This window comes from Hippopotamus amphibius, chromosome 3 (assembly GCF_030028045.1).
Source record: "Hippopotamus amphibius kiboko isolate mHipAmp2 chromosome 3, mHipAmp2.hap2, whole genome shotgun sequence".
In the NCBI taxonomy this organism is placed as follows: Eukaryota; Metazoa; Chordata; class Mammalia; order Artiodactyla; family Hippopotamidae; genus Hippopotamus; species Hippopotamus amphibius.
In genome coordinates, this window is record NC_080188.1 from 170,847,245 (window position 1) to 170,871,616 (window position 24,372).

At 41.8% G+C, this 24,372-nt stretch overlaps 1 protein-coding gene across 2 annotated transcripts; it reads left to right on the forward strand.

The window, feature by feature from the left end:
• Positions 1-5,536: 5,536 nt before the first annotated feature.
• On the forward strand, positions 5,537-23,666 carry NPHS2 (NPHS2 stomatin family member, podocin). 2 transcript variants are annotated; one of them, XM_057729317.1, is made up of 8 exons: positions 5,537-5,810; positions 9,528-9,631; positions 12,729-12,801; positions 14,428-14,510; positions 17,662-17,865; positions 20,771-20,826; positions 22,140-22,218; positions 23,388-23,666. In XM_057729317.1, exons 1-8 carry the CDS (start codon positions 5,537-5,539, stop codon positions 23,664-23,666), a joined length of 1,152 nt encoding a protein of 383 aa, XP_057585300.1. The 2 variants fall into 2 exon arrangements, with proteins under 2 accessions (XP_057585300.1, XP_057585302.1); XM_057729319.1 differs by lacking the exon at positions 17,662-17,865.
• The last annotated feature ends 706 nt before the right edge of the window (positions 23,667-24,372 follow it).

Genomic DNA, 24,372 nt, shown 5'->3' on the forward strand with positions numbered 1-24,372 from the left:
ATCCTAAGGACTTTTCAATCTTTTCATCTCAGATGATTTCTGCTGTTTACTCTTGGTGTCCCCTCCCTTTCTGACCATCTCTCCTCTGTGGGTGTCTATGATGCTGCTGCCCTGAGCTTGGCACCTAGCTTTCTGCTCTTATTTCCTATCTGTTATTCCATTAAATGTCCACACACACCAGGGTCTGTCCTTGGCCCTATCCCTTTTTTACTCTTCCCCTTCTTTCTGAGGACCTTTTTCACTCCATGGCTTCAGCTTTGCCTCATGCCTTCCAAAACATGTTCATTCAAGCAACAATATCTTTGGGTTACCACTTTGTGCCAGGCACTGTTCTAGAATATGGAACTACAAGAGCAAAACAAAGTTCCTGTTCTCCTGCACCTTACTAAGGACACACAGAAAGCAGATAAATATATATAATGTCAAGTAATGATAACTGCTCTTAAGAAAAATAAACCAGGGTAAGAGGAAGTGAGAAGGGGCTGCTTTAAATGGAGTATCTAGAAAACACTGTGTTTAACTTCTATTAGAGCGATTCTCGACTTGTGGTTCCAGAGCAGCAGAATAACCTAGAAACTTGTTAGAAATACCAATTATCAGACCCCACCCCAGACTTGCTCAACCAGAACCTGGGAGCAAACGGGGAGAAGGAGCCCAGTAATGTGTTTTAATAAGCCCTACACGGACTTTCTAGGTGTCACACTGGTTAAGAATCTGCCTGCCAATCCAGGGGACACGGGTTCGAGCCCTGCCCCAGGAAGATACCACATGCCATGGAGCAACTAAACCCCTGTGCCACAACTATTGAGCCTGCACTCTAGAGCCGTGAGCCACAACTATTGAGCCCATGTGCCACAACTACTGAAGCCAACACACTTAGAGCCCGTGCTCCACAACAAGAGAAGCCACCACAATGAGGAGCCAAGGCACCACAATGAAGAGTAGCCCCCGCTCGCGGCAACTAGAGAAAGCCCGTGTGCAGCAACGAAGACGCAGCACAGCCAATAAATAAATAAATAAATAAATTTATTAAAAATAATAAGCCCTCCAGGTGATTTTGATGCCCACTGACGTGAGAACCGGAGCTCCTCCTGCTTCACGTGTCATGAATAGATTACAGGTGTGCAGTCTGATAGACTGATTGTCTCAGCCCATAAGGGTAGCTTGAGGTTTGGGGGGAAAGGAGGGGCTGGGGACCCGCCAGTCAAAAGTAACCTCCACCCACACTTTTCAGAAGGCAACCAAGTGCGGTCAGCTGGCATGCCCACAGGCCTCCAGGTAGCAAGGTAAGAGCCATTGGACGCTCACTGAACTCGTTGCAAGAAGCGAGGCTCTGCCAGGGATCTACTTTTGCCTCCAGGACCGCCCCTGCGAAACCGCGGATAAAGTTGCCATCCAAGGGAGCAAGGAGGACGCGTGGCTTAAAGCGAGGCCGCGGAGGGCGGGGGAGGGAGCGGGGTTCCTGCGTGGCGCGCGGTTGGCGCCTACAGCCGCTTCGTCACCTGCAGTTTCACTATTTTAAAACACTCGTTAGGAGAAAGTGTGATTGGATTTGAAATCAACTTGTAGTATCACAGGAAATATCACAATTACATTTGTTGATGAAAGAAAAGATATTCAATTCTTTGTTCAACTGTTGTAAATTGTGTTGTAAAAATGGTTTTTAAAACTTTTAAGCATTTCACAAGACACTGATACATGTACACCTTAAATGTGTACAATTTTTGTTTGTCAATTATACCGCAGTAAAGCTGGAAAATAAATGACTAAAAACAAAATTGGGTGAACACATTTCTCATCCATGGTAACAAAAATATTTAAAGCTTATCAAAAAGCCTTGATAAGGAATTTCATGTAGCCGTTTGATCTGACGGAAGACCTATTCTTGAAGCCCATCTGAGGATCACATGCCCATCTCTTACAACATGGCTCTGGGTCTCCTCTGACACCACCCAGGTTGAATTACTTGCCCCCTCCTCTGTGTCCTCATGGTAACATGTAGATCTGTGGTTCTCAGCCAGGAGCAATTTTGCCCCCATGGGACACTTGGGAATGTCTGGAGACGCTTTCCATAGTAATGGGTAGAGGCCAGGGATGTTGCTAAAAATCTTACAATACACAGGAAAGCCCCCTACATCAAAGAATTATCTGGTCCAAAATGTCAAAGTGCTGAGGTAGAGAAACCCTGCTTTAGATTCTTCTATCATAACATACACACTTTATCTCACCCACGTGTTTACATATCTGTTTCTCCCTGTTAGACTATAAGTTCCTTAAGGGCATGTCTTACCTTTACATCCTCTGAGGTGAGCAGTGCTAAACATATAGTAGGTGCTCATTATGTATCTGTGAAATAAATTATTGAGAGAAAAGTCAAGTCAGTCTTATCTGCACCTCACAAGTGGATAACTGCATCTCCAGGCAGAGAAGGCCAGAACATAAAACGCTTCAGAGCAGTATAATTAGGGGAATTGGGTCTGACAGAGCTGCCTAAAGTTATGACCAACTCTTCAACCTATAAAGGTCAAAAATCTCTTTCTCAAGCATTCTATCCCCTCACCACCACCCCTAAATAACCCCATGTGGCCATCAAATTCTGCTGATTCTCTGCCTTGGAAATATTTCCTGAATCTAAACTATCCCTATTGCCAAAGCCAGCTCTCATCAGCATCACGTTCCTAGACCACTGATGTGCCCTCCTGGTTGGCTTCTCTGCCATCTACAAATTGAGAAAGTCAAATTTAAGTCCCTGTAGTTTCTTCCAGCTTTAAAATAAGATTTGCAATTTTATCTAGTGATAATGAATTCCAGCTTTTCCATTAAATAAGTCACGTAAATCAATATTCACTCTTCATTATGGATATGAAATTTCAAACCACTAAATGAGAATAAGTATATTAAGAAAGACTTGAAATCTTTCATGACCTTTGTTTTAGAAACAAACTCACAGCCAGCAACTTTAATTCTCCTCCCCCTCTCCTAGTAACTCTGTTCCCACAGATGTCAGCCTTGTAACAAACCCAAACAAGGACTAAAGTATTAAGAGTTTAAAGATGCATTAATATTTTCAGCAAAGGGATGACCAACACTTTCAATTAAAAAGGAATCTAAAAGAAAACAGCAACATCATTTTAAGAATAGATGAGGCCAGCCAGCTAGAGACTCATGCTGCTGCCTCAGCACTTCCCAACTCCTCCACCTTTGAGATGTTGTGTTGACATTTTTAAACAAGGAATGTTACACACTTTCGCAGATATTGTCATTATCATTCATAATCCTAACAGACTTGTGTTATAAGCAGGTGCTTGTGTTACTGTTATAAATGGATATAGAAAATGAAGTAATGATTATATAGCAGCAAAGGGACTGAGAACAAGTACCCAACATGGGCTCCAACACCAAGTATGGCTTTTTCTCATCAATTTTCCTCCTACAAGAAATCCCTCTATCTTATTGAGAGACAAGTTACAGCTTTAAGAATGTCATTTGGCCAGATATCCTGCCGATTCTTGGATCAAAAATTGAGTTACAATTTTAGTTTAAGAGTCTACAGAGACTGGGACGGGGAGGGTGGGGGGGAGTCGAGGGAGGGAGGGAATACGGGGATATGTGTATAAATACAGATGATTGAACTTGGTGTACCTCAAAAAAAAAAAGTCTACAGAGAGGACTCTAGGTCAAATTAATTCATAACAGAATCAAAGGCTGAGAAAAAAATAATAAATGCTACAGTTTCATGCTTTTCCAAATAGGGAAATCTTTACAAGATGATAAAGAAATGAATTATGTTTAATAACAACTATTAATTTTGAGTGAATACTAAATAATCATGATACTTTTCCCCTATGGGTCAGATGCAGCTTCAGAATTTTTTTCTGGGCAGGAACTATTAATTGAGTCAGGCACTTGAGAGGAAACGTTTGTCCTCCCTAAATAGCCCACAGAATAATCAGGTTTAGAGAGTAAAAAACAAATCTATGTAAATTACTTTATTACTAATCTTTTAATTACTTTATTCCCAGTGGCCTAACTTGGAATATATGGAAGAAAGTAGTGGAATGGTTTTTCAAGAGGCAGTTTGGGTTACTTCAGGTCCTCTTTTTTTTTTTTTTTAAATAAATTTATTTACTTATTGGCTGTGTTGGGTCTTCGTTGCTGCACATGGGCTTTCTCTAGTTGCAGAGAGCAGGAGCTACTCTTCACTGTGGTGCCTTGGCTCCTCATTGCTAATAGTTATGGTGCAGGGGCTTAGTTGCTCCATGGCATGTGGGATCTTCCTGGGACAGCGATCGAACCCATTTCCCCTGCATTGGCAGGCAGATTCTTAACCACTGTGCCACCTAGAAAGTCCAGGTCCTCATTCTTTAATAAAGTTTTTGAGAGGAGAAAAAGCTGTCACTATGTGAACTCAATAAATATTGAAAAATTAAAAGTGAACGTTATTTCTACCATAAGGTGATCTGAGCTATTTGAATAGACTCATAAATCTTGAGTATGAACAGTTATCTAGACCAACCTCCCATTCAGTGAGAAATCAATAACAGAGAATAAAAAAGAAATAGATCTATTCATTGTTTCAAGTTCCTCAGATGCAGGTGGGGCAGCTACCTCAGTTTGCTGCTGGATGGAGCGTGGCCAGTGAACCTTAAAAAAGCAGAACTCCTGCCTTCATCAGGAAGCATGGGAACAGGGCCTAGCCCAGGACAAAAGTGTTCCTTTCCTAAAAACAGAAGTTAAATCAGATCCCTTCCCTTCTGATTCAAGAAGCAGCAACGTCAACAGGCTTAAGCATCAGTAAAAGTAATAAATTAGTAAAAATAAATAAATATAAATAAGAGAGAGAGAAGAGGTCTGGAGAGAGAGAGAGAGAGAGTGGCACAGAGAGAGACAGAGAGGGCTGGGAGAATTTTCCTCCCCCGCCCCTTTGCCCCTTTTAAAATGTAAATCTTCCCCTGAGTACTCAACCAACACCTTTACCGGCGAAAGCCTCGGCAGAAAGAGTAGGGCCAGGATATAAAATAAATTAGGAGAGAGAGGAAAGGTAACCTTGGGAAGATCTTAAGGAGGAAGAGGGGGTGCTTGGGGAGAAGTTTCTAATTTTACCTTAAAGTTACCCTAATTGGACCTTTCCTGTTCCCTTAAGCTATGTAGCCTTACGCGAGGACCATATTCCCTACTCCATGCGATATTTACAAATCATAAAGCAAAGTGCCATCAGACCTTCAGCGGTTTGCTGGCCTCCGTGGTATTTCAGCTCAAATTTTCGTCGCTGGAAACATTTTAAAACACCATAAACTGGTACACAGGCTCTCACACAAACTCATTGTTGAATGTGGCACCAAGTCTCAGCGCTGGCGCGCCCTGTCCTCAGCTCCTCTGAGAAACAGCTGTCCGGTTTCACCCTGAGCAGAGCCCCGCCCGCGCACCTGTCGGGTCCCGCCCCCGCCCACGGTCATTATATTCCCCCCGGGACGCGCCCCGCATCCCTGCCAGCGACGCTGCAGGAACCGCTCTCCTGGGCCGGGTCGCTCTGAGGATGGAGAAGAGGGCTAGGAGTTCCTCCAGAGAGGCCCACGGGAGACGCAGCGGGTCCTCGCACAAAGAGAACAAGAGGGCGAAGGCCGAGAGGAGCGGCCGAGGCCGCGCACGTCGGGATGCCGGGCCGGAGCAGCCGGCCCACGCGAGGGCAGGGAGCCCGGGGGAGCCCCGAGCGCCGGCAGCCACCGTGGTGGACGTGGATGAGGTCCGGGGCTCTGGCGAGGAGGGCACCGAGGTGGTGGCGCTGCTGGAGAGCGAGCGGCCCGAGGAAGGTACAGCGGGCAGGTTGAGGCCCCGGGAGGGGGTACGGTCTTTCCAAGTGGTGCTCAAGGGATGTCAGTTAAGATGCAATGAATCATCGCACAGGAAGCTACCGAGCCCAGAGCAGTCTGCTGGACCTGCTCAGCTTCCCAGAAAATGAAAGACGTTAGGACTCACCTACCCCAGACCCCTTCGTGGTGGAGACCAAAATGTATCAGAAGAAATACAGATAACATCAACTAAATACCATTGTTCTCAGGGGCCAGCCGTGGATGGGAGGTGGTAGGGAGTGTGGTCCAGGTTGGGGACCAATCAACATGCCAGAGGAACCATGCAGCTGGTTTTGTGGCCCTGGAAGAGTATGTGGGCACCTAATTTAAGTAAAGACATGCATGAGCTGGTGGTTCAGGGCAACTATGTAGCTGATTCGTCTCTCCACATCAGACTTACCTAAAAGCACTTTACAGTCTCTTTGTAGTGATCATTCTTTCCAAAAAGTAGAGGCAGCAGAGCCAAGTAGAGAAAAGCCAGATCTCAGTTTGAATCTTAGCTAACCATTTGATCACAGTAAGGGCCTTAACCATCTATCAAATGGGGACAGCAACAGTACCCACCTCAGAGGGTAATTGTGAGGATAAAATAAGACACTCAAAGCACTTAAATCTTGCACAAAGCCTGGAGGAAAAACAAAACCAAAACCAAATCAAAACAAAACAAAACACAAAAAACATACTCAGAGCAGAATCCTTGCAAGCTCAAAGAGGCAAGTTAGACCAAAGGGAGGGAATCACAGGGAAAGATGTCTCTGGCTTCTGCAGGTGAAGCAACTCTTAGGAACAAATTTATCTGCTTCCAATCCTTTTTATAATGAATGGAAGAAAAAACTCATTATACCTTAATTATAGGATGAGGGAGGTTTAAAGGAAGGTAAATAAGGAATAGTATATTATACTACTTTCTGCTAATTATGAAATTTTAACATTTCCTGGCTACCAGCACTGCCCTATATGCTGTAGCATTCAAAGCTATGACTTGAGAAAGATTACAGCAGTTGGGGTGTAGTTTATGTTGACCATGTTAATGCTGTTTTGCCTAATTGATGCCCTTTCATGGGTCAGAAACTTCTGGTCATTAAAGGGTTATTGGAGTCACTGCTACAGTAATGCTAAGGTTAGAGTTCTGTAAGTATTGTGCTTCAGACCACATCGGTGGGGTAGGGAAGAAAAGGAGCTCCATTTTTGGAGCCTACTATGTGCCTGGCACATGCTAGGTGTTTTACTGAAAATTATCATTCCCATGGCACAGATAGAAAAAATGCTGAGAAATTAAGTAACTTGCCCACGACCTACAGGTGGGAAGTGGGGAAGCCAAAATTCCAGAATAAAACAGTCTTACTGAAAAAGCCCATCCTTGGAGGGTGCTGTTCCTCATTTCTGGTCATGGTTCCAGCTCAGCCACCAACTAGCTGTGGCCTTGGGCTAGTAGCTTCACCTTGCGGGCCTCACTCTGTTTCTTCGGCTATAAAGTGACTAGAACTCAAGGCCCCCCAAGCAATGGATGAGTCCCGGTAAGGGTGAGACACCCTTGGCTGAGCCCTTGTCCAGGAGGTTTCTGTGGCTCCCAGAGGAAAGGCGAACAGACACAGCAACAGCCTCTGTCCTCCTCACTTAGCACCACACTCGCACAGCCAGGCTAAGATTTGGGAGAAACTAAAAGAAGCTTCACTTTACTGAAATGCTAGGGATTCTCAGACTATGCTGTATCTTCCTGCTTTAACATGTAATGTTTCACTATTCACTTGAACTGAACAAATAGGATATCCAAGGAACTCATTCTAAGGAAAAATATTTTGTGAGTAAAACTTCAAGTTAGGTTTTGGATATAGATATTAGTTTTCTGTTCACATCCCTAACTATTGTATGAAGGAATTTTGAGGACTTTCTTCACTTATAAAATGTAAATTTTGTCTGTATGTGCATTTATTTTTACTTACCATGGTTACCACTGGCAAATAAAATATATTTATATACTAGTTAAACATGGCAATATTACTGTTATTGCTCTCAGGAAAGAATATTGTAAAAACTAGAGCCATGTCTCCCAAAACTGCATCTCCCAAAGTAGGCTGCATGAGAAGTAAATTCCATGGAACACGAATTTGCTTAGAGAAAACATCACTTGGTTAAATGTTTCAGAAATACTAGGTTAAACAAAGCTAAGAATGCTTGTTTGCTTGCAGGGGTTCTCCTAGCTTCAATATGCCAATGACTGGTGGGGAACTCCAGGAGTGGGATACAGTACACAGTATTTCCTAAACTCGTTTGCTCCAGGAACGCTTGCTTTGTAGAGCACCCTGTGGTATTAGTATTCCGTGGGACACCACTTAGGAACCGCCATACATTGGCATTTAGCACTGAGGTTAGTTCTGTGCTGATACAGCTTATATATTTGCCCTCTTTAAGTAACTTGCACATCAATTTGGTAATGACTTTTCCAGTTATTTTCCAAAGATGGAAATCAAAATTTCAGGCCTATTAACTAGTTATCCATTTCCTTCACATCCCTTAAAAATAGACTTTTCACTGTTTCTAATCTTTAATCACCTTCTAGTCCTGTATGAGATTTTTAAACTGACAAGTAGTATCCCTCTGGCCAGTTTTCTAGTACCTAGAGATTAAAATTTTTGAGTTTTCTGTAACTATTACATTTAAATCATTTTCACTACCCACTTCTCCTTCCTGCCTACATTCAACAAATATTTATTGAGCACCTGTATGTGTCAGGCACTATACCAGTCCTGGGACACTGTGTAAACAGGACAAGGCTCCAAGAGATCAACTTTCCCTGATACCATTTCAATTATCACACAAGCAACCTGCATGGTCTGTTCTCCAGTTCCTTACCACTTTTTTATACACTTTTTTATAGGCACAAATGGGCTAATATTACCCCATATAGGTGATTTTCAAAGACTGTCTAAAGATCCATGCCTGAACCCGAAGAAGGGGCTCTCGTGGAGGAATTTCAGACATTGGAGCAAGTTGTAGATGGGGGTGTAATTTCAGAGAAGATGAGAACCCCTGGACACGTGTGGTTGGAATCACTTCAAATGACAACAGACATGTAAAAAAACACAGTTCAGTGCTTTTATGTTTATATGTCATTTCATTCTTTTTTCTTTTTAAGAACTTTTATTGAGATACTGTTAACAGACAAACTGCATATATTTAGAGTGTAAAATTTGGTATTTTTTTTATTATTAGTAATGTATATATGGCAATCCCAATCTCCCAATTCATCCTGTTATTTCATTCTTATACTAGAGATATGAGATATCCCATGCAAAAGTCATTATGAAATAGCTATGCGATAGCATTTCCTTGAATAGATGAGGAAACTGAGAGGCTGTGTGCCTTGCTTAAGGTCATTTGGACAGAAAATGGTGCAGCCAGCATGAGAACCCAGACCATCTGCCCAGATTCTGTGCTTGTTCCAGTGTACCCACTACTGCCTTTCCAAGAGCCTGCTCCACCTTCAATCAACCCACAAAGCCCTTCACACAGACCACACCTGAGGCTCTGGGAACTGACCACACTGATATCCACCTCATTCTACTATTTTCAGCAAAGTCTGCAAACTGCTCTGACCCTAATACCAAGAACTGGAATAGAGGTGTTAGGCAGTAACTATGGTGAAGTTCCAATATAATTATTCTTTTTTTTTTTAAGGTACCAAGCCTTCGAGTTTAGGGGCCTGTGAATGGCTTCTTGTCCTCACATCCCTGCTCCTCATCATCATGACGTTCCCCTTTTCTATCTGGTTCTGCATAAAGGTGAGACTCCATGAGGACCCAATAAGTAATTCCCTGGTGCCTCTCACTGACCACACCATGTTCACTCTCATTTCCGTGTTTTGGTATGTGCTGTCTGCTCTGCATGGAATGCCCTCACCCCCATTCACCTTCCAGGAGAGCTCTTACTCCTTTATACCCATTCAAAGATAACTGTGAAGCCTCCCTTGCCTCCTCCCGACTGTCATTCCCTTTCTTGTGCTCTTGTGTCATCCTACTTTCACATCCATTCTAGCAATTATCACATGTATAATATTTGTGGATACCCAATCTCTGCCGTTAGACTGAGAGCTCCTTCAGGACAGGGGCTACGTCTAGTTCATTTACACTCTATAACACGAAGACCGGCCCAGAATAGGTTCACAATGCCTATTCCTGACACCTCCAGGAAATTTTTTAGGCAGCTTCTATAGACCACGAATGATCATTTTCTTGGGCCCACAGGTGGTTACACATGGCTGTCCCCGAAGTAAATGAAGACCTGTGTCAGTTTGGGAAGCACATGCCAAGATGGAATTAGAAGTGCAAGGGACTTATGGGGAGGCATTGTCTGTAGAAGATTAAGGGGAGAGAGAATAAGAGTAGGCAGGGGAAGCCTTCAGAGAATGATGCAGGTCTGACACCTGTGATATGAGACAGGGAAGGAAAGATTAGACAGAAAGAGCCTCAGAACATGGGACACCTCCAAGAAAGTCTTGGCCAGACCGAAAGGGAACTCCAGAGCAAAGTTTGCCTCACAGATGAGTTTCACAATGGACAGAGATGGCCAGGTCCTTGTATCCCTGGCATTCTTTGTCACTGGCTGGAGCTGCCAGGGAAGAGCACGTCCTTGGCTGGAATGCTGTTGCCAATTTCACTCCTCATGCAGGCTGTGCTTCCTCTTCTTTTTCTCCTTCGTTTTCATGAAAGGGTGTTGGATTTTGTCAAATACCTTTCTTCACCCATTGAGATGATTATATGGTATTTGCCCTTTATTCTCTTATTATGGTGTATTATATTCATTGAATTTTGGATGTTAAATCAACTGTGTATTCCTAGGATAAGTCCCACTTGGTTATGGTATATAATCCTTTTCATATGTTACTGGAGTCAGATTGCTGGTTGTTTGTTGAGGATTTTTGCATTTATATTCATGAGAGATATTGGTCTGTAGCTTTCTTTTCTTGTGATAGCTCTGTCTTGTTTTAGTATCAGGGTAGTACTGGCCTCAGAGAGTGAGTTGGAAAGATTTCCCTCTTCTTCTGTTATTTGGGAGAATTTGTGAAGAACTGGTGTTAATTCCTCTTTAAATGTTTGGCAGAATTTACCAGTGAAGCCATTTGCTCCTGGACTTTTCTTTGTGGGAAATTTTTAAACTACTAATTCAATCTTTTAATTCTGAGTCTTTTTCATTTTTCTTTTTCTTCTTGAGTCAGTTTTGGTAGTTTATGACTCTGTTGAAATTTGTCCATTTCACCTGTTATCTAATTTGTTGGCATATAGTTGTTCATAGTATTTTCTTTTATAATCTTTTTTATTTCTATAAGGACTGTAGTGATGTCTGTCATTCCTCTTTGACTCCTGATTTCAGCAATTTCAATCTTCTCTCTTTTCTTTTTTCTTTTGGTCAGTCTAGCTAAATATTTGTCAATTTTGATGATCTTTTCAAAGAACCAACTTTTGGTTCAATTGATTTTCTCTAATGCTTTTCTATTTTCTATTGCATATATTTCCACTCTAATCTTTGTTTTATTCTTTCTGCTTACTTTGGGTTTAGTTTGTGCTTTTGTTTCCAATATCTTAACGTAGAAAATTGGGGCATTATTTTGAGATATTTCTTCTTTTTTATTATAGGCATTTACAGCTATAAATTTTCCTCTAAGCACTGCTTTAGTTGCATCCCATACATTTTGGTATCTTGAGGTTTTGTTTTCATTCACCTCAAAGTGTTTTTAAATTTCCTTTGTGATATCTTCTTTGACCTATCAGTTATTTTAGAGTGCATAGTTTAATTTCCATATATTTGTGAATTTCCCAAATTTCATTATCAATTTCTAATTTCATTCCATTGTAATCAGAGAATATACTTTGTGTGGTTTCAATTCTTTTACATTTATTGAGGGTTTTTTTTTTTTTTATGGCCTAGTATATGGTCTATCCTGGAGATGTCTCATGTGTGCTTGAGAAGAATATGTATTCTGCTATTGTTGGGTGGAGTTATGCATAGAAATCTGTTAGGTCTAGTTTGTTTATAATGTTTCTCAAGTATTTTCTTTCCTTGTTGACCTTTTGTCTAGTGTTTTATCTATGACTGAAAGTAGGATAGTAAAGTCTCCAACTATTATTGTTGAATTGTCTATTTCTACCTTCAGTTCTTTTGGTTTTTGTTTCATATATGTTGGAGCTCTATTTTTAGGTACATATATGTTTACCATTATTATACTCTCCTAATGCATTGACCTTTTTATCATTACACAATGTCCCTCTTTATCACTAGTAACATTTTTGTGTGTTTGTTTTAAACTCCATTTTGTCTGATATCAGTATAGTCACTCCTGCTCTCTTTTGGTTACTCTTTGTGTGGTATATATTTTTCTGTCCTTTTACTGTCAACCTATTTGTATCTTTGGATAGAAAGTACATCTCCTATAGACAACATATAGTTGGCTTCAGGCTCTTCTTGAAGGGTGATCTGAGCACCTGCATGACTGCCATAAGGTCCATAAGGTCTGTAAATAGCTAATGAGTGATATATGTAAAAGAAGGTAATAATGCATCAGTCACAGCAAAATGCAAGATTAAATATGCTGTGATTTCTTTGATTTGGTGGAAGCAATTATTTTTTAGATAACTATGACCCTCTAATCAAAATTCTGTCCACAGGCTCAAAAATTAACATGGACAATATACCTTTTCATTGGTTTCTGAAATTCTACATTTATTAAATGTATATTTTAGAAACGTAAGTATTAACAGAAACTTTTTCTTGATTCTCAAAACAAGAGATTTCTGATACCTAGGATCACTCCCATGCCAAGGTCTTTTGAAGACTTCATTTTTCTTTCTTGGAGTGATTCAAAAGTATTAAATGTCCCTTTAGGTTGTACAGGAGTATGAGAGAGTAATTATATTCCGACTGGGACATCTGCTTCCTGGACGAGCCAAAGGCCCTGGTAAGAACTACATTTTTTACCCCTCAGAGACTTGCCAATTTCTTCAACCCATATATATTTGTAATATGACCCTCAGATTACATGAAGTAACTTGATTCATGATATCTTCATTTTTCAATCTGTTACTCAAAACAGGAGTTATTAAGAAATTCTTCAGAGAGCATTACTACCAGGTCACAGTGACCAAGAGAGTGAATGCAAAGAGCCAAATGCCAGGGCCAGGCTCGCTGGAGTAGCACATGGGCTTAGGACCTATGGCCAGGCACTGGTTTGAGTAGAACATATAAGTGTCTGAGTCCTGTGGATTCTCAGAGCAAAACTGAGCTAGTTCAGGAGCCAGGGGATCAGAACAAATCAGGCGAGATAGGCAAAGTTCAGCATCCATGTAACAAATTGGCCTTCAGTTCATGGAATTTAAGAAACATAGATTAAGCACTTCCTATATGTTTCATTGTTTAACTACAAGGGATATGAAGATGGATGAATTAGACATGGTCTCTAGTCTCTAGGACCTTAAAGTCTTGCAGAGTTGGTGTCCAGAAGTCCAAGCTGATTATGGGGCACAGATAGACGTATCGTTAGTCTGAAAAGTCTAATAGTTGGCGTCTGGAGAGCCAAGCCAGCCAGGAAAACATAAGAAGAAGCAAAGTCCCACTGTGCTTATACTGGAAAGGGTCCAAGTTCCAAGCCAGGTCTATAGAAACAGATAGAGAATAGAGTCCGGACTAGGAGACACAAATCAGTTTGAAGATTCAGAACCAACAAATGTGTTCACACAAAAGTAAAACTAGACCCTGTAGTTCCAGGACAGGGACTGCCTTATTCTGGTTTTGGGTTTTGGCATCGTTCTCTATTGGGGTCTGAGAAGGGCTAGTAGCTGGGTGGCTCCTCAGAGAGATCGTGGGCTCTTTGAGGTACTGCTGACTCCAGCCAAGCTTTGGCTCTTGTAGAAGCCTACGGTAGTGTCCAATGGTCTCTCAGAAAATCTCAATAAATCAATCTAAAATATTGATTGCACACTGACCCTATACATTACATTGGGTGGGTAAGGACTGACTAGCCAACCAGAAGGCTGGGATCAAGTTGTTGCTATTCTGATTACCTCTGGGGCTCACATTTTAAGAAATACCACTTGGAGGTTGTTGGCTCTAAAGTTTGTCACCTTGGTACACACGTGGATTCAAAATTAGTTTTACAGAGCACCAAAAAGGCACTAAGTTCGGCACTAAGGCAAACAATAATGCATAAGACACTCCTGTCAGAGAGTTTAAATCTGGTGAAGGAGACAGACGTGTAACCCAAGATCTGGACAGGTCAGCACCATGACCAAGGTGACCATAGAGCCCATTTTGCTGGGGATAATCCCTGATTATGCCTGTTGTCCTGGTGTAAGTTGTAATAATGCTCTGCTTTCACCCTCAAAAGTGTCCCAGGTTGAACAACAAACTATTTGGTAACCTCAGCAACAACAAACACACCATGGGGTGGAGGTGGGATGGCCCAATGGTCTATGTATAGTTGGAGGCTAAGAAAAGCAATGCAACATGCAACTTGACACCAAAAGTGAATCCCAAACAGCCTCCATTCTAGCCATTCACCTGTCACATCCCCTCTTCCCTCTTCTAGGCCTTTTCTTCTTTTTGCCCTGCCTGGATACCTACCACAAGGTTGACCTTCGTCTCCAAACCTTGGAGATACCCTTTCATGAGGTAAGCCAAGTGGTGGATTTCGCTTTCTCTCTACGTTTTCCCTGGCCGAGCTACCAATTCTGGCCCAGAGGAAAATGGACTAGCTTTGCTCAAAAGTAGAAGAGAGAAAGAGATGTGGGCTACATCAAAATTTAAAATTCCTACATATCAAAGGACACAATCAACATAATGAAAAGGCAACTTACAGAAGGGAAAAAATTACAAATATTATACCTGATAAGAGGTTAATATCTAGAATATATAAAATCTTATAACTCAACAAGAAAGCAAACAACCCAATTAAAAATGGACAAAGCACCATTTCAGAGGAGGGAAATAATGGAGTGGAAAACACATTTTTGTGTGAGTTTTTCTGTAAAAACATCAAAGTCAAGACAACCAAGTTAAAAAAAAAAGAAAAATGGACAAAGGCCTTTGTGATGCTTAATTTTTTTTAATTTATTATTTTTTGGGGGGGTACACCAAGTTCAATCATCTGTTTTTATACACATATCCCCATATTCCCTCCCTCCCTTGACTCCCCCCGCCTCGAGTTCCCCCCACCCTCCCCGCCCCGGTCCTCTAAGGCATCTTCTATCCTCGAGTTGGAGTGATGCTTAATTTTATGTGTCAGCCTGGCTAAGCCATGGTACCCAGACTTTGGTCAAATACATCTGGATGTTGCTGTTAAGGTATTTTTTAGATAAGATTAATATTTAAATCAGACGACTTTGAGTAAAGCAGATTGCCCTCCATATATGGTATATCATATATATACTTGACTTGAATAGACATTTCAGTACAGACTTGAATAGACATTTCTCCAAAGCAGATATACAAATGGCCAACAAGCACTTAAAAAGATGCTCCACATGACTAATCATTAGAGAAATGCAGATCAAAAACACAATGAGATACCACCTCACATCTATTACGATGTCTCTTATTAAGAAAAAAACAGAAAATAATGTGTTGACAAAAATGTAGAGAAATTGGAACCCTTGTATACTGTTGGTGGGAATGTAAAATGGAGCAGCTAGTGTAGAAAACAGTATGACAGTCCTCAAAAAATTAAAAACAGAATTACCATATAAGCCACCAATTTTACTTTTGGGTACAGACCCCAAAGAACTGAAGGCAGACTATTGAAGAGATGTTTGTATACCTATGTTCATAGCAACATTTTTTCACAATGGCCAAAATGTGGAAGCAATCCACATGCCCATCAATGGCTGAATAGATAAACACAATGTGGTATATGCCGACAATGGAATAATAATCAGCCATAAGAAGGAATGAAATTCTGCTACATACTACAATGTGGATGAACCTTGAGAAAATTATGCTAAGTGAAATAAGCCAGTCACAGAAAGACAAATACTGTATGATTCCATTTATATGAGGAACCTAGAGTAGTGAAATTCAGAGCGACAGAAAGTAAATGATGGTTGCGGGGACCTGGGGGAGGAGAGAAAGAGGAGCTGTTCACTGGGTTTCAGTTTTGCAAGATGAAAAGAGTTCTGGACACTGGTTGCCCAGCAATGTGAATGTACTTAACACTACTGAACTGTGCACTTAAAATGGTTACGATGGTGAATTTGGTGTTATGTGTATTTTACCACAGTTAAAAGTTAAGTGTAGAGATAACATCTAGACTTTCCTGTTACCGATTCAGATTTATAAGCCTTTCCTAAATTGTCTCCCACTTTCAGTTTGAGGTTCTTTTTCATTCTTTCTTGTGGTAAATAGAAGTGTGAATAAAAATGATATATTTTTTAAAGGCTTATTTTAGATAATAAAATGTAAAAAAGGAATAAACTTACACCTAATCCTGTTACCCACAGAGCTGATATTTTGGAAGGTACCCTTTCAGACTTTTCTATATATGTGGTTAAATTTTCAGACAGGTATATATATATATATATATATATATATATATATATATATATAATCTCACACCATACATACTATTTTGCAACATGTCTTTTTTCACTCAACAATCTACTGTTATCATCTTTTCATATATTAGCTATGTTTCTACCTCTTCGTTTTAAACAGACACACAACATTTCATTGTATGGATTTTACTCAACTAACATACTCAAGTAATTGAGTTGAGTAACTGGAATTTACTCAACTAATTCCCTATTGTTCATATTATTTCTAATTTTTTTTTTTTTTTTGGCTGCACTGCAGAGCTTGCAGGATCTTAGTTCCCAGACCAGGGATGGAAGCCAGGGCCCTGGCAGTGAAAGCTCCAAGTCCTAACCACTGGACCGCCAGGGAACTTCCTATTTCTAATTTTTTATTATGATAAGTAATACTCTGAATCACATTCTTGCAGCTAAATCCTTAAAATATGTCCTTGTGATTAATGTCTAAAAATGGAAATGTTGTGCACATACATCTTTTAAGGCTTTTGATATGTATCACCAAACTGCCCTCTAAATATACACTCAATACAGTTGAGAGCTTGTTTCCCAGAATGTGTTGCTCTTTTAGCAGATTTTTTTGGCATCAGTTTAAAAAGACCTAATAAAGCTGAGATGAAGCGAGAGAGTAACACAGACATATATGTACTACCAACTGTAAAATAGATAGCCAGTGGGAAGTTGTTGTATAACAAAGGGAGTTCAACTCGAGGATGGAAGATGCCTTAGAGGACTGGGACGCGGAGGGTGGGGGGGACTCGAGGGATGGTGGGGGGGGAGTCGAGGGAGGGAGGGAATACGGGGATATGTGTATAAAAACAGATGATTGAACCTGGTGTACCCCCCAAAAAAAAAAAAACAAAAACAAAAAACAGATGATTGAACTTGGTGTACCCCCCCCAAAAAATAACAAATACATAAATAAATAAATAAATAAAAAGACCTAATATGCAATCAACTGAATGTTTTCATATAAGAAAATTATTCCTGATTTCTTTAACAAAAGGATTTACAACAGGTTTCCTTTAAATTGTGAGTTCTTTAGTGTATTTAATACAAACTCCATAATTTAAAAACAAACGTGTCTATTTTGATTAAAGGGTGTGCCAATGACTCTTTCTTTTTTCCTCCTCTCATCTTACTCTGAGAAAATATGCTTTGAACATATTTATTTCCTCTGTCCTCATGTGGGAAAGGAACCCAAGGATCAGGTCTATCATCCATATTTTTTTTCTGTCTAGGTTGTAACCAAAGATATGTTTGTAATGGAGATAGATGCCATCTGCTACTACCGAATGGAAAATGCCTCTCTTCTCCTAAGCAGTCTTGCTCATGTGTCCAAAGCTGTCCAGTTCCTTGTGCAAACCACCATGAAGCGTCTCCTAGCACATCGATCCCTCACGGAAATTCTTCTAGAGAGGAAGAGCATTGCTCAAGATGTGAAGGTACTTAGATGAATTTAACACCAAGTATGTTGAAACATCCCTTTATCTTTTATTCCTTTCTTCATTGGCCATTTATTGAATCTTCGATGTGCCATGCATTCACTGTTTTAAAGGTACCATCCCATAGGGAGCTGACAGTGAAGAGGTTGCTAAACTGACCCTGAGCCAGTCATAGTCACCGATCTGTGTTGATTAGTCAGTCATTGCCACACTTTTTGTTCTTAACCCTCCCGCAGTGGCTTTAGACCCATTGTAAAGTGCCCACATAGCACAAGGTGGTGGGAGTGGGAGCTGGCAGGGGTGGTGGGGCTGGACAGGAGGAGTTGGTGGGATACAAAGATGATAAGGAATGGATCTTGGGACCTTACAGTCTAGTTGGGAAAACAAGCAAGTTAAATAATGATAAAGACTTAGAGACTTTCAGATAAAAAGAGGTAAAATGTCACAGTGATTAATTACCCAGTCAATCATTTAGATTTAACTGAGTTGGGATGATAGGAAGGAGAGAAAAGCAAGAGCTGCCTCACTAGCAGCATCACCTACCCCACAGGCAGCAAGCTCAGCAACCTCGCCCACAACCAGGGTGGGCATCTTCGATTCATACCAAGACAAGTTGACGAAGGTGTTCAGAAGAGAGATGAGAACAAAGCAGCATTCTAGGCAGCTGGCTGGTCAGGTGGCAATTATCACCAGTGGCAGAGCCTGTCACTGAGGCTGTGGGGCACCCAGGCCTGGAATTGGGTTCAGAGGTTACAAATCAAGTCTAGCTGAAGGAAGACCTACAATAGAAGCAACTAAGGATCGAAGGTATTGATAATGACTGTGCTTGATGGGGCCTGAGCAGACACAGCTGAGAAAATGAAGTATCCAAGTGTGTGTGACTTGTCTACTTCATCACTGATAAAACTGGGATTAGCATCCTAGTGGAAAAGGGAAGAATTCAGGAAATAAGAGAAGCTAAAAAGAGAAAAAGTTAGAACAAGCAGACACAGGGGAGTTGCTGCTCTGGAATTTAAAAAGCACTCGCATGTGCTCCCCTCTGTCCTCCCTTCAGCCTCTCTTCCTGTCCTCGCCTCCCCTCCAAAGGATAAAGGATAAGGTTCAGAAGCTTGATATTCAAGTTTGCCCTTGTTGTGTTGAATTATAACTTATGTATTTATACATTTCTCTTCCCAGACCATGAACTCCATTATGTCAGGGCTCATGCTTTATTCATCTTTTGGTCCTCAGCACCTGGCCCGGGGCTCTTACACAGCAGCCAGAAACTGGGTTTTTGGATGAGTGGATAAATGACCCAACTATTGTAGCCTCACTTCTTGCCATCCTTCCCCCAGTGTATCTAAAACTCCAGCCTACTTAGCGTTTCCCTAGCGTTCAGTGTGTCTGTGCTAACATGACTCCTCTTAGGCTGCTCCTCTGCACCAAATACTTCCGTTTTCCCTGCAGGCAAAAATCATATTGTTCTTTAAGATCCCACCTCCTCTGTGAAGTCTTTTTCAACATTCCTTCCTCTCATCAATCCCCCAAATTAGTCTTCCCAGGATTCCCAATGCACTAAGCTAATTATTTATCTAGCCACCAAGAAATCAAAAGAAATAAGGTAAAAAGCAAAAAGAGGGACTTCCCTGGTGGCCCAGTGGTTAAGAATCTGCCTGCCAATGCAGGGGACGGGGGTTCGATCCCTGGTCCTGGAAGATCCCACATGCCACAGAGCAACTAAGCCTGTGTACCTCAACTATTGAGCCCGCGCTCTAGAGCCCACGTGCCACAGCTACGGAAGCCCACTTGCCTAGAGCCTGTGCTCCACAACAAGAGAAGCCACTGCAATAAGCCCACGCACCGCAGCAAAGGTAGCTCCCACTAGCCACAATTAGAGAAAGCCCGCGCGCAGCAAAGAAGACCACAGCAGTGAAGACCCAATGCAGCCAATAAATAAACAAATAAACAAATTTATATTTTTTAAAAAAAGAAAAAAGAGTATCCCACAGATTGCTCCATGCCCTGCCTCTCCTTTCCAGAACTCATAGTTCATTTTCTTCCCACTCCTGGGATTGGGGAGGTGGGGGAGATGGATGCCACCAACAGGAAGTGAAAGCACCTGTAAATGAATATTATATGGAAGAGAATATCATATGAGAAACTAAAGATTCTGGTTCTCTAATAAATGTATTTTAGAACAAACTTAACAAATATAACAAATACACCATCTCTATTATTTCCTATTGCTTCTGTAACAAATTACCACAAACTTGATGGCTTAAACCACCAATTTAACCTTACAGTTTTGAAGGCCAGAAGTCCAAAATAAGCTTCACTGGGCCAGGGTCAAAGTGTCAGCAGGGCTGGTTCCTTCTGGAGGTTTTGAGAGGAGAACCCATTTCCTTGCCTTTTTCAGCTTCGGGTGGCCACCTGCAATCTTTGGATCATGGCCTCTTGCTCCATCTTCAAAGCACAACACTCCAACCTCTGCTTCCATCATCACACCACCTTCTCCTCTTCTGTAGCCAGACGCCCTCTGCTTCCCTTATATAAGGACCCTGGCAGTTACTTTTAGGGCCCACTGGGAAGAACCAGGATAAGCTCCCCATTTTAAGAGCCTTGAACTGAAGTCGCATCTGCAAGGTCTCTTTTGGGGTAACATTCACAGGTTCCAGGGATTAGGACATGGATGTCTTTAGGAGCCATTAGTCAGCCTATCACTCCATCTTTAATTCCACAAGCATTTGTTGAGTGGCACTGTGCAAGTTAAACAACTTTTTGCAACTTTAAAACAAAACAGGGAAGTACATAATGTCCTTTCAGAAGAAATGTGCTTTCTCAGTATAGAACAATGGCCATCAGTGCATGGGGGTGCTCTCCTCCCACCCGGAGGTTCTTACTGACATCTCGGCTCTTCCCTCCACAGGTTGCCTTGGATGCAGTGACCTGTATTTGGGGAATCAAAGTGGAGAGAACGGAAATGTGGGTAGGAAATTAACCAGGAAGAACAATATGATAAAGGGAAATATTTTGGTTTTATTTTAAAACTTCTGTTTGAAAAATTATTTTCATTGAATGAGTACTGTAGCCATATTAGCATAAATTTGGAAGAAAGAAAAAAATTTTACCTATTACCTCGTAGCCATAACACAACTACTATAACATCTGAGCAAATTACTTTCATATCTTCTATGGATTTAAACATTTTTAAGATAAAATTCACATAACATAAAACTCACCATTTTTAACCATTTTAAATTACAACTTACTGGTTTTTAGTATATTCACAGAGTGATGCAACCACCACTACCATATGACTCCAGGATATTTGTATCATCTCCAAAAGAAAGTCTGCCCCTCAAGCCCCAGCCCCTGACAACCACTAATCTACTCTCTGTCTCTCTGGATTTGGCTATTCTAGAAATTTAATACAAATATAATCACACACTATGTGGCCTTTTATGTCTGGCCTTCTTCACGTACCATAATGTTTTCAGTGTCTGTCCAGGGTGTAGCATGAATCAGTACTTCACTTCTTTTTATGGTTGAATACTATCCATTGTGTGGCTGGCTATACCACTTTATCTGCTCATCAGGTGATGAACATTTGGGTTGTTTCCACTTTGGGGCTATTGTGATCATGCTGCAATGAACATTCATGTGTAAGTTTCTGCGTGAACATGTTTTCACGCCTCTTGGGTATACACCTAGGAGTGGAATTACTGGGTCATGTGGTAGCTCCATATTTAACTTTCTGAGGAACTGCCAAATTGTTTTCTATCTATAGAAAGATAGAAAAAAGTGTTTTTTACAGTTACAATCAGGGGGAAAATACAATTTTTTATCTTTTTATGCAATACATTAAGTATTGTTCTTATTTGGTCAGTTCTACCCTTTTCAAAACCAGTTCTTTTTTTTATAAACTTAGATGACTTCCCTCATTATTAACACTATGGTTCTTCGAGGCTGTTCTTCATTATTCAAATTTAATAGCTGAGATTTAAATGGGAAAATTATCACAGTACATCAACACAAAATTTGTTTTACTTGTAAAGAGAAAACCATAGCTCTACTATAGCATCAGTGATAAGAAAAATCCACATAGGAGGCACTGACCCTTAAGCAGCTCTTCTCTGCCCACTGTCTGCGCAGAGGTCTAGGGCAGCACACTCTGCTAAATCAGAATTCGCTGTGCATCATGAAATGACAGTAGAGAAGGTGGCAGGTCTGTATGACAGCTCGGGCTGCTAAAAGCAGTGCTGCACACCTCCCTACCCACCCGCTTTCTCTTTCAGTAAGGACGTGAGGCTGCCGGCCGGGCTGCAGCACTCGCTGGCGGTGGAAGCCGAAGCACAGAGACAGGCCAAAGTGCGGGTGAGCCAGCCCTGAGGAGGCCGTCCTCCCGCACGGCTGCTATTGGAGGAGCACCAGAGAATCCAAAGGAAGGCCTCCTTGTGGAGAACATTTCCCCTCCGCTCCTCACCATGCCTCCAGGCGCGAGGCGGGGATCTGGCTTGTTTGTGCCCACACTGCTCTATTAAAATTGCTCTCCTCAAGTGTGTCAGCAGCCTCCCAACTGACCGATGCAATGTCTCCTTTTCTGTTACTCCCTCTCTCTGAAGCTGTTGGTAACAGTGACCTTCTCCTCCTTGAATCTTGCCTTCACTCTCCCTAAAGGCATCTCCCCATGCTCCATCCCTCTCCTCTAGCACTGGCATCTTTCCCTGGGTAACATCAGTCACCTGTCACCTCTAGGTTAATGACACCTAGACCTGTGTCCCTAGCTCTGCACAAGCTCTGGAGGAACAAGCACGATCAGAACCCAATTCCCTAAACGCCAGGGCTGAGAGAAGGCTGTGCCGCTCACAGCCTCTGCTCAGGCATGCCAGCGGGACGATGTGGCTGCCGGCTGCTCCTGAGGATTGAGGTGTGGGTGGGAAGGGTGTTGGAAGAGGAAAAAGAGGACTGGAGGGGAGGTGGATTTCCCTTAAAGAACAGAAAGTAGGTAAAGAAAAACCCCTAACTACGTAAGAGGGTGGATGACTTTGGAGCTTTGGTGGATGAGGAAGGGGAGGAAGACCATCCTCCCTGGGCAGAGTTGCTTCTAGATCTCTGGGTCTAGTCCCCTTCGCCCACTTTAAGGTGACATTTGGATGGTTAGCTTCATGCTTTTTCTTCTGAAATGCTAACCTGAGTTGGGAGTCATTCTTTCAGGATTCCATATCTTTGCCTGGAATGCTGGCCAACCTTTCCTCTAAATGGCAAAATCCTACTTTTCCAAGGCCCACCAGACATAGTAACTCCCCTAACACTTCGTCTATACTTGTCATGGCCCTTAAATTCTGCCCTAAATTACAATTAACAGTATATCTCGCTCCCTAGATCAAGATCCTTAAGAAAAAAGACAGTCTGCTCCCTGGTGCTTAGCAGCACGTGTCACATAGTAGATACCAGTGCTTGTTTGTTGAGTCACACTAAGTAGGATTAAAACCTTCGTGGAGCGAAGAAAAATCACTTTGCTTTTCTTCACATCTCTTGTCTAGATGATCGCTGCGGAAGGGGAAAAGGCTGCCTCCGAGTCCCTGAGGATGGCAGCCGAGATTCTATCAGGGACTCCAGCTGCTGTTCAGCTTCGGTACCTCCACACCCTTCAGTCCTTGTCCACAGAGAAACCTTCCACAGTGGTTTTACCTTTGCCATTTGACTTGCTAAATTTCCTGTCTTCTCCAAGCAGTAGAACTCAAGGAAGCATCCCCTTACCAAACCCTTCCAAACCTGTTGAGCCACTAAATCCTAAAAAGAAAGACTCTCCCATGTTATAGGGGGAAACGAGGATAATGTGACTGCAGAGAGGGCTGCCCCATAACAGCTACATCCCTGAGCAAGGCCCTCTGTCCTCACTTCCTGCCCTTTCTTTGGTTGCCATGTGGAATGCCCTGGGAACGTATGAAGTTACAGTGCAGCGACACACACGAGAAAACAGCGAAATCATGCAATGACAGAGAAGGCTATATAACATGTTTAGGTGGATCATCTAATCAGGGTAATTATGGGAAAGAGCTTTAGCCAGCATTCTATTTTGGGAAGAATCTGAGTCTATATATGGCTAAATTTTGACTTCTGAAGATGTAATTCAAATGTCTTTTGTGCTGTATGCCCTCTGGCCCCTTTGGGAAGGTCGTTTTTGCTCCCACAGCCCTTTCTGCAGGTCCCCATCATTATGCTCGTCACCCCGTTGTAATCTTGTACTTAAGATGCAGGCTTCTCTCCGACTATGCTGTGACCTCCCCAAAGGCATGTCTTGATCATTGCCCGCCCCCACCACACTCAGGCTTGTCTGCTCCACCCCATGTTATTTGCACCTAATTCTGATAGCTGTACAAGAGAATGACACTGCCGTGTTTCTCAATGAATGGAAAAAAGAGAGAGGTACTCAGGGTGGATATAAAATGTACACCTAATTAAAGAATTTAAAAGGAATTATTTTTATAGAGACTCCTTTTTTAAATAGAGAAACAAAAGGACAAA

Bases quoted from the DNA above. Each gene is read 5' to 3' on its own strand.
- NPHS2 (XM_057729317.1), top strand. From the start codon at position 5,537: ATGGAGAAGAGGGCTAGGAGTTCCTCCAGAGAGGCCCACGGGAGACGC. The intron at 5,811-9,527 runs GTACAGCGGGCA...TTTTTTTTTAAG, and splicing joins GAGCGAGCGGCCCGAGGAAG to GTACCAAGCCTTCGAGTTTA. The intron at 22,219-23,387 runs GTGAGCCAGCCC...TCTCTTGTCTAG, and splicing joins AGAGACAGGCCAAAGTGCGG to ATGATCGCTGCGGAAGGGGA.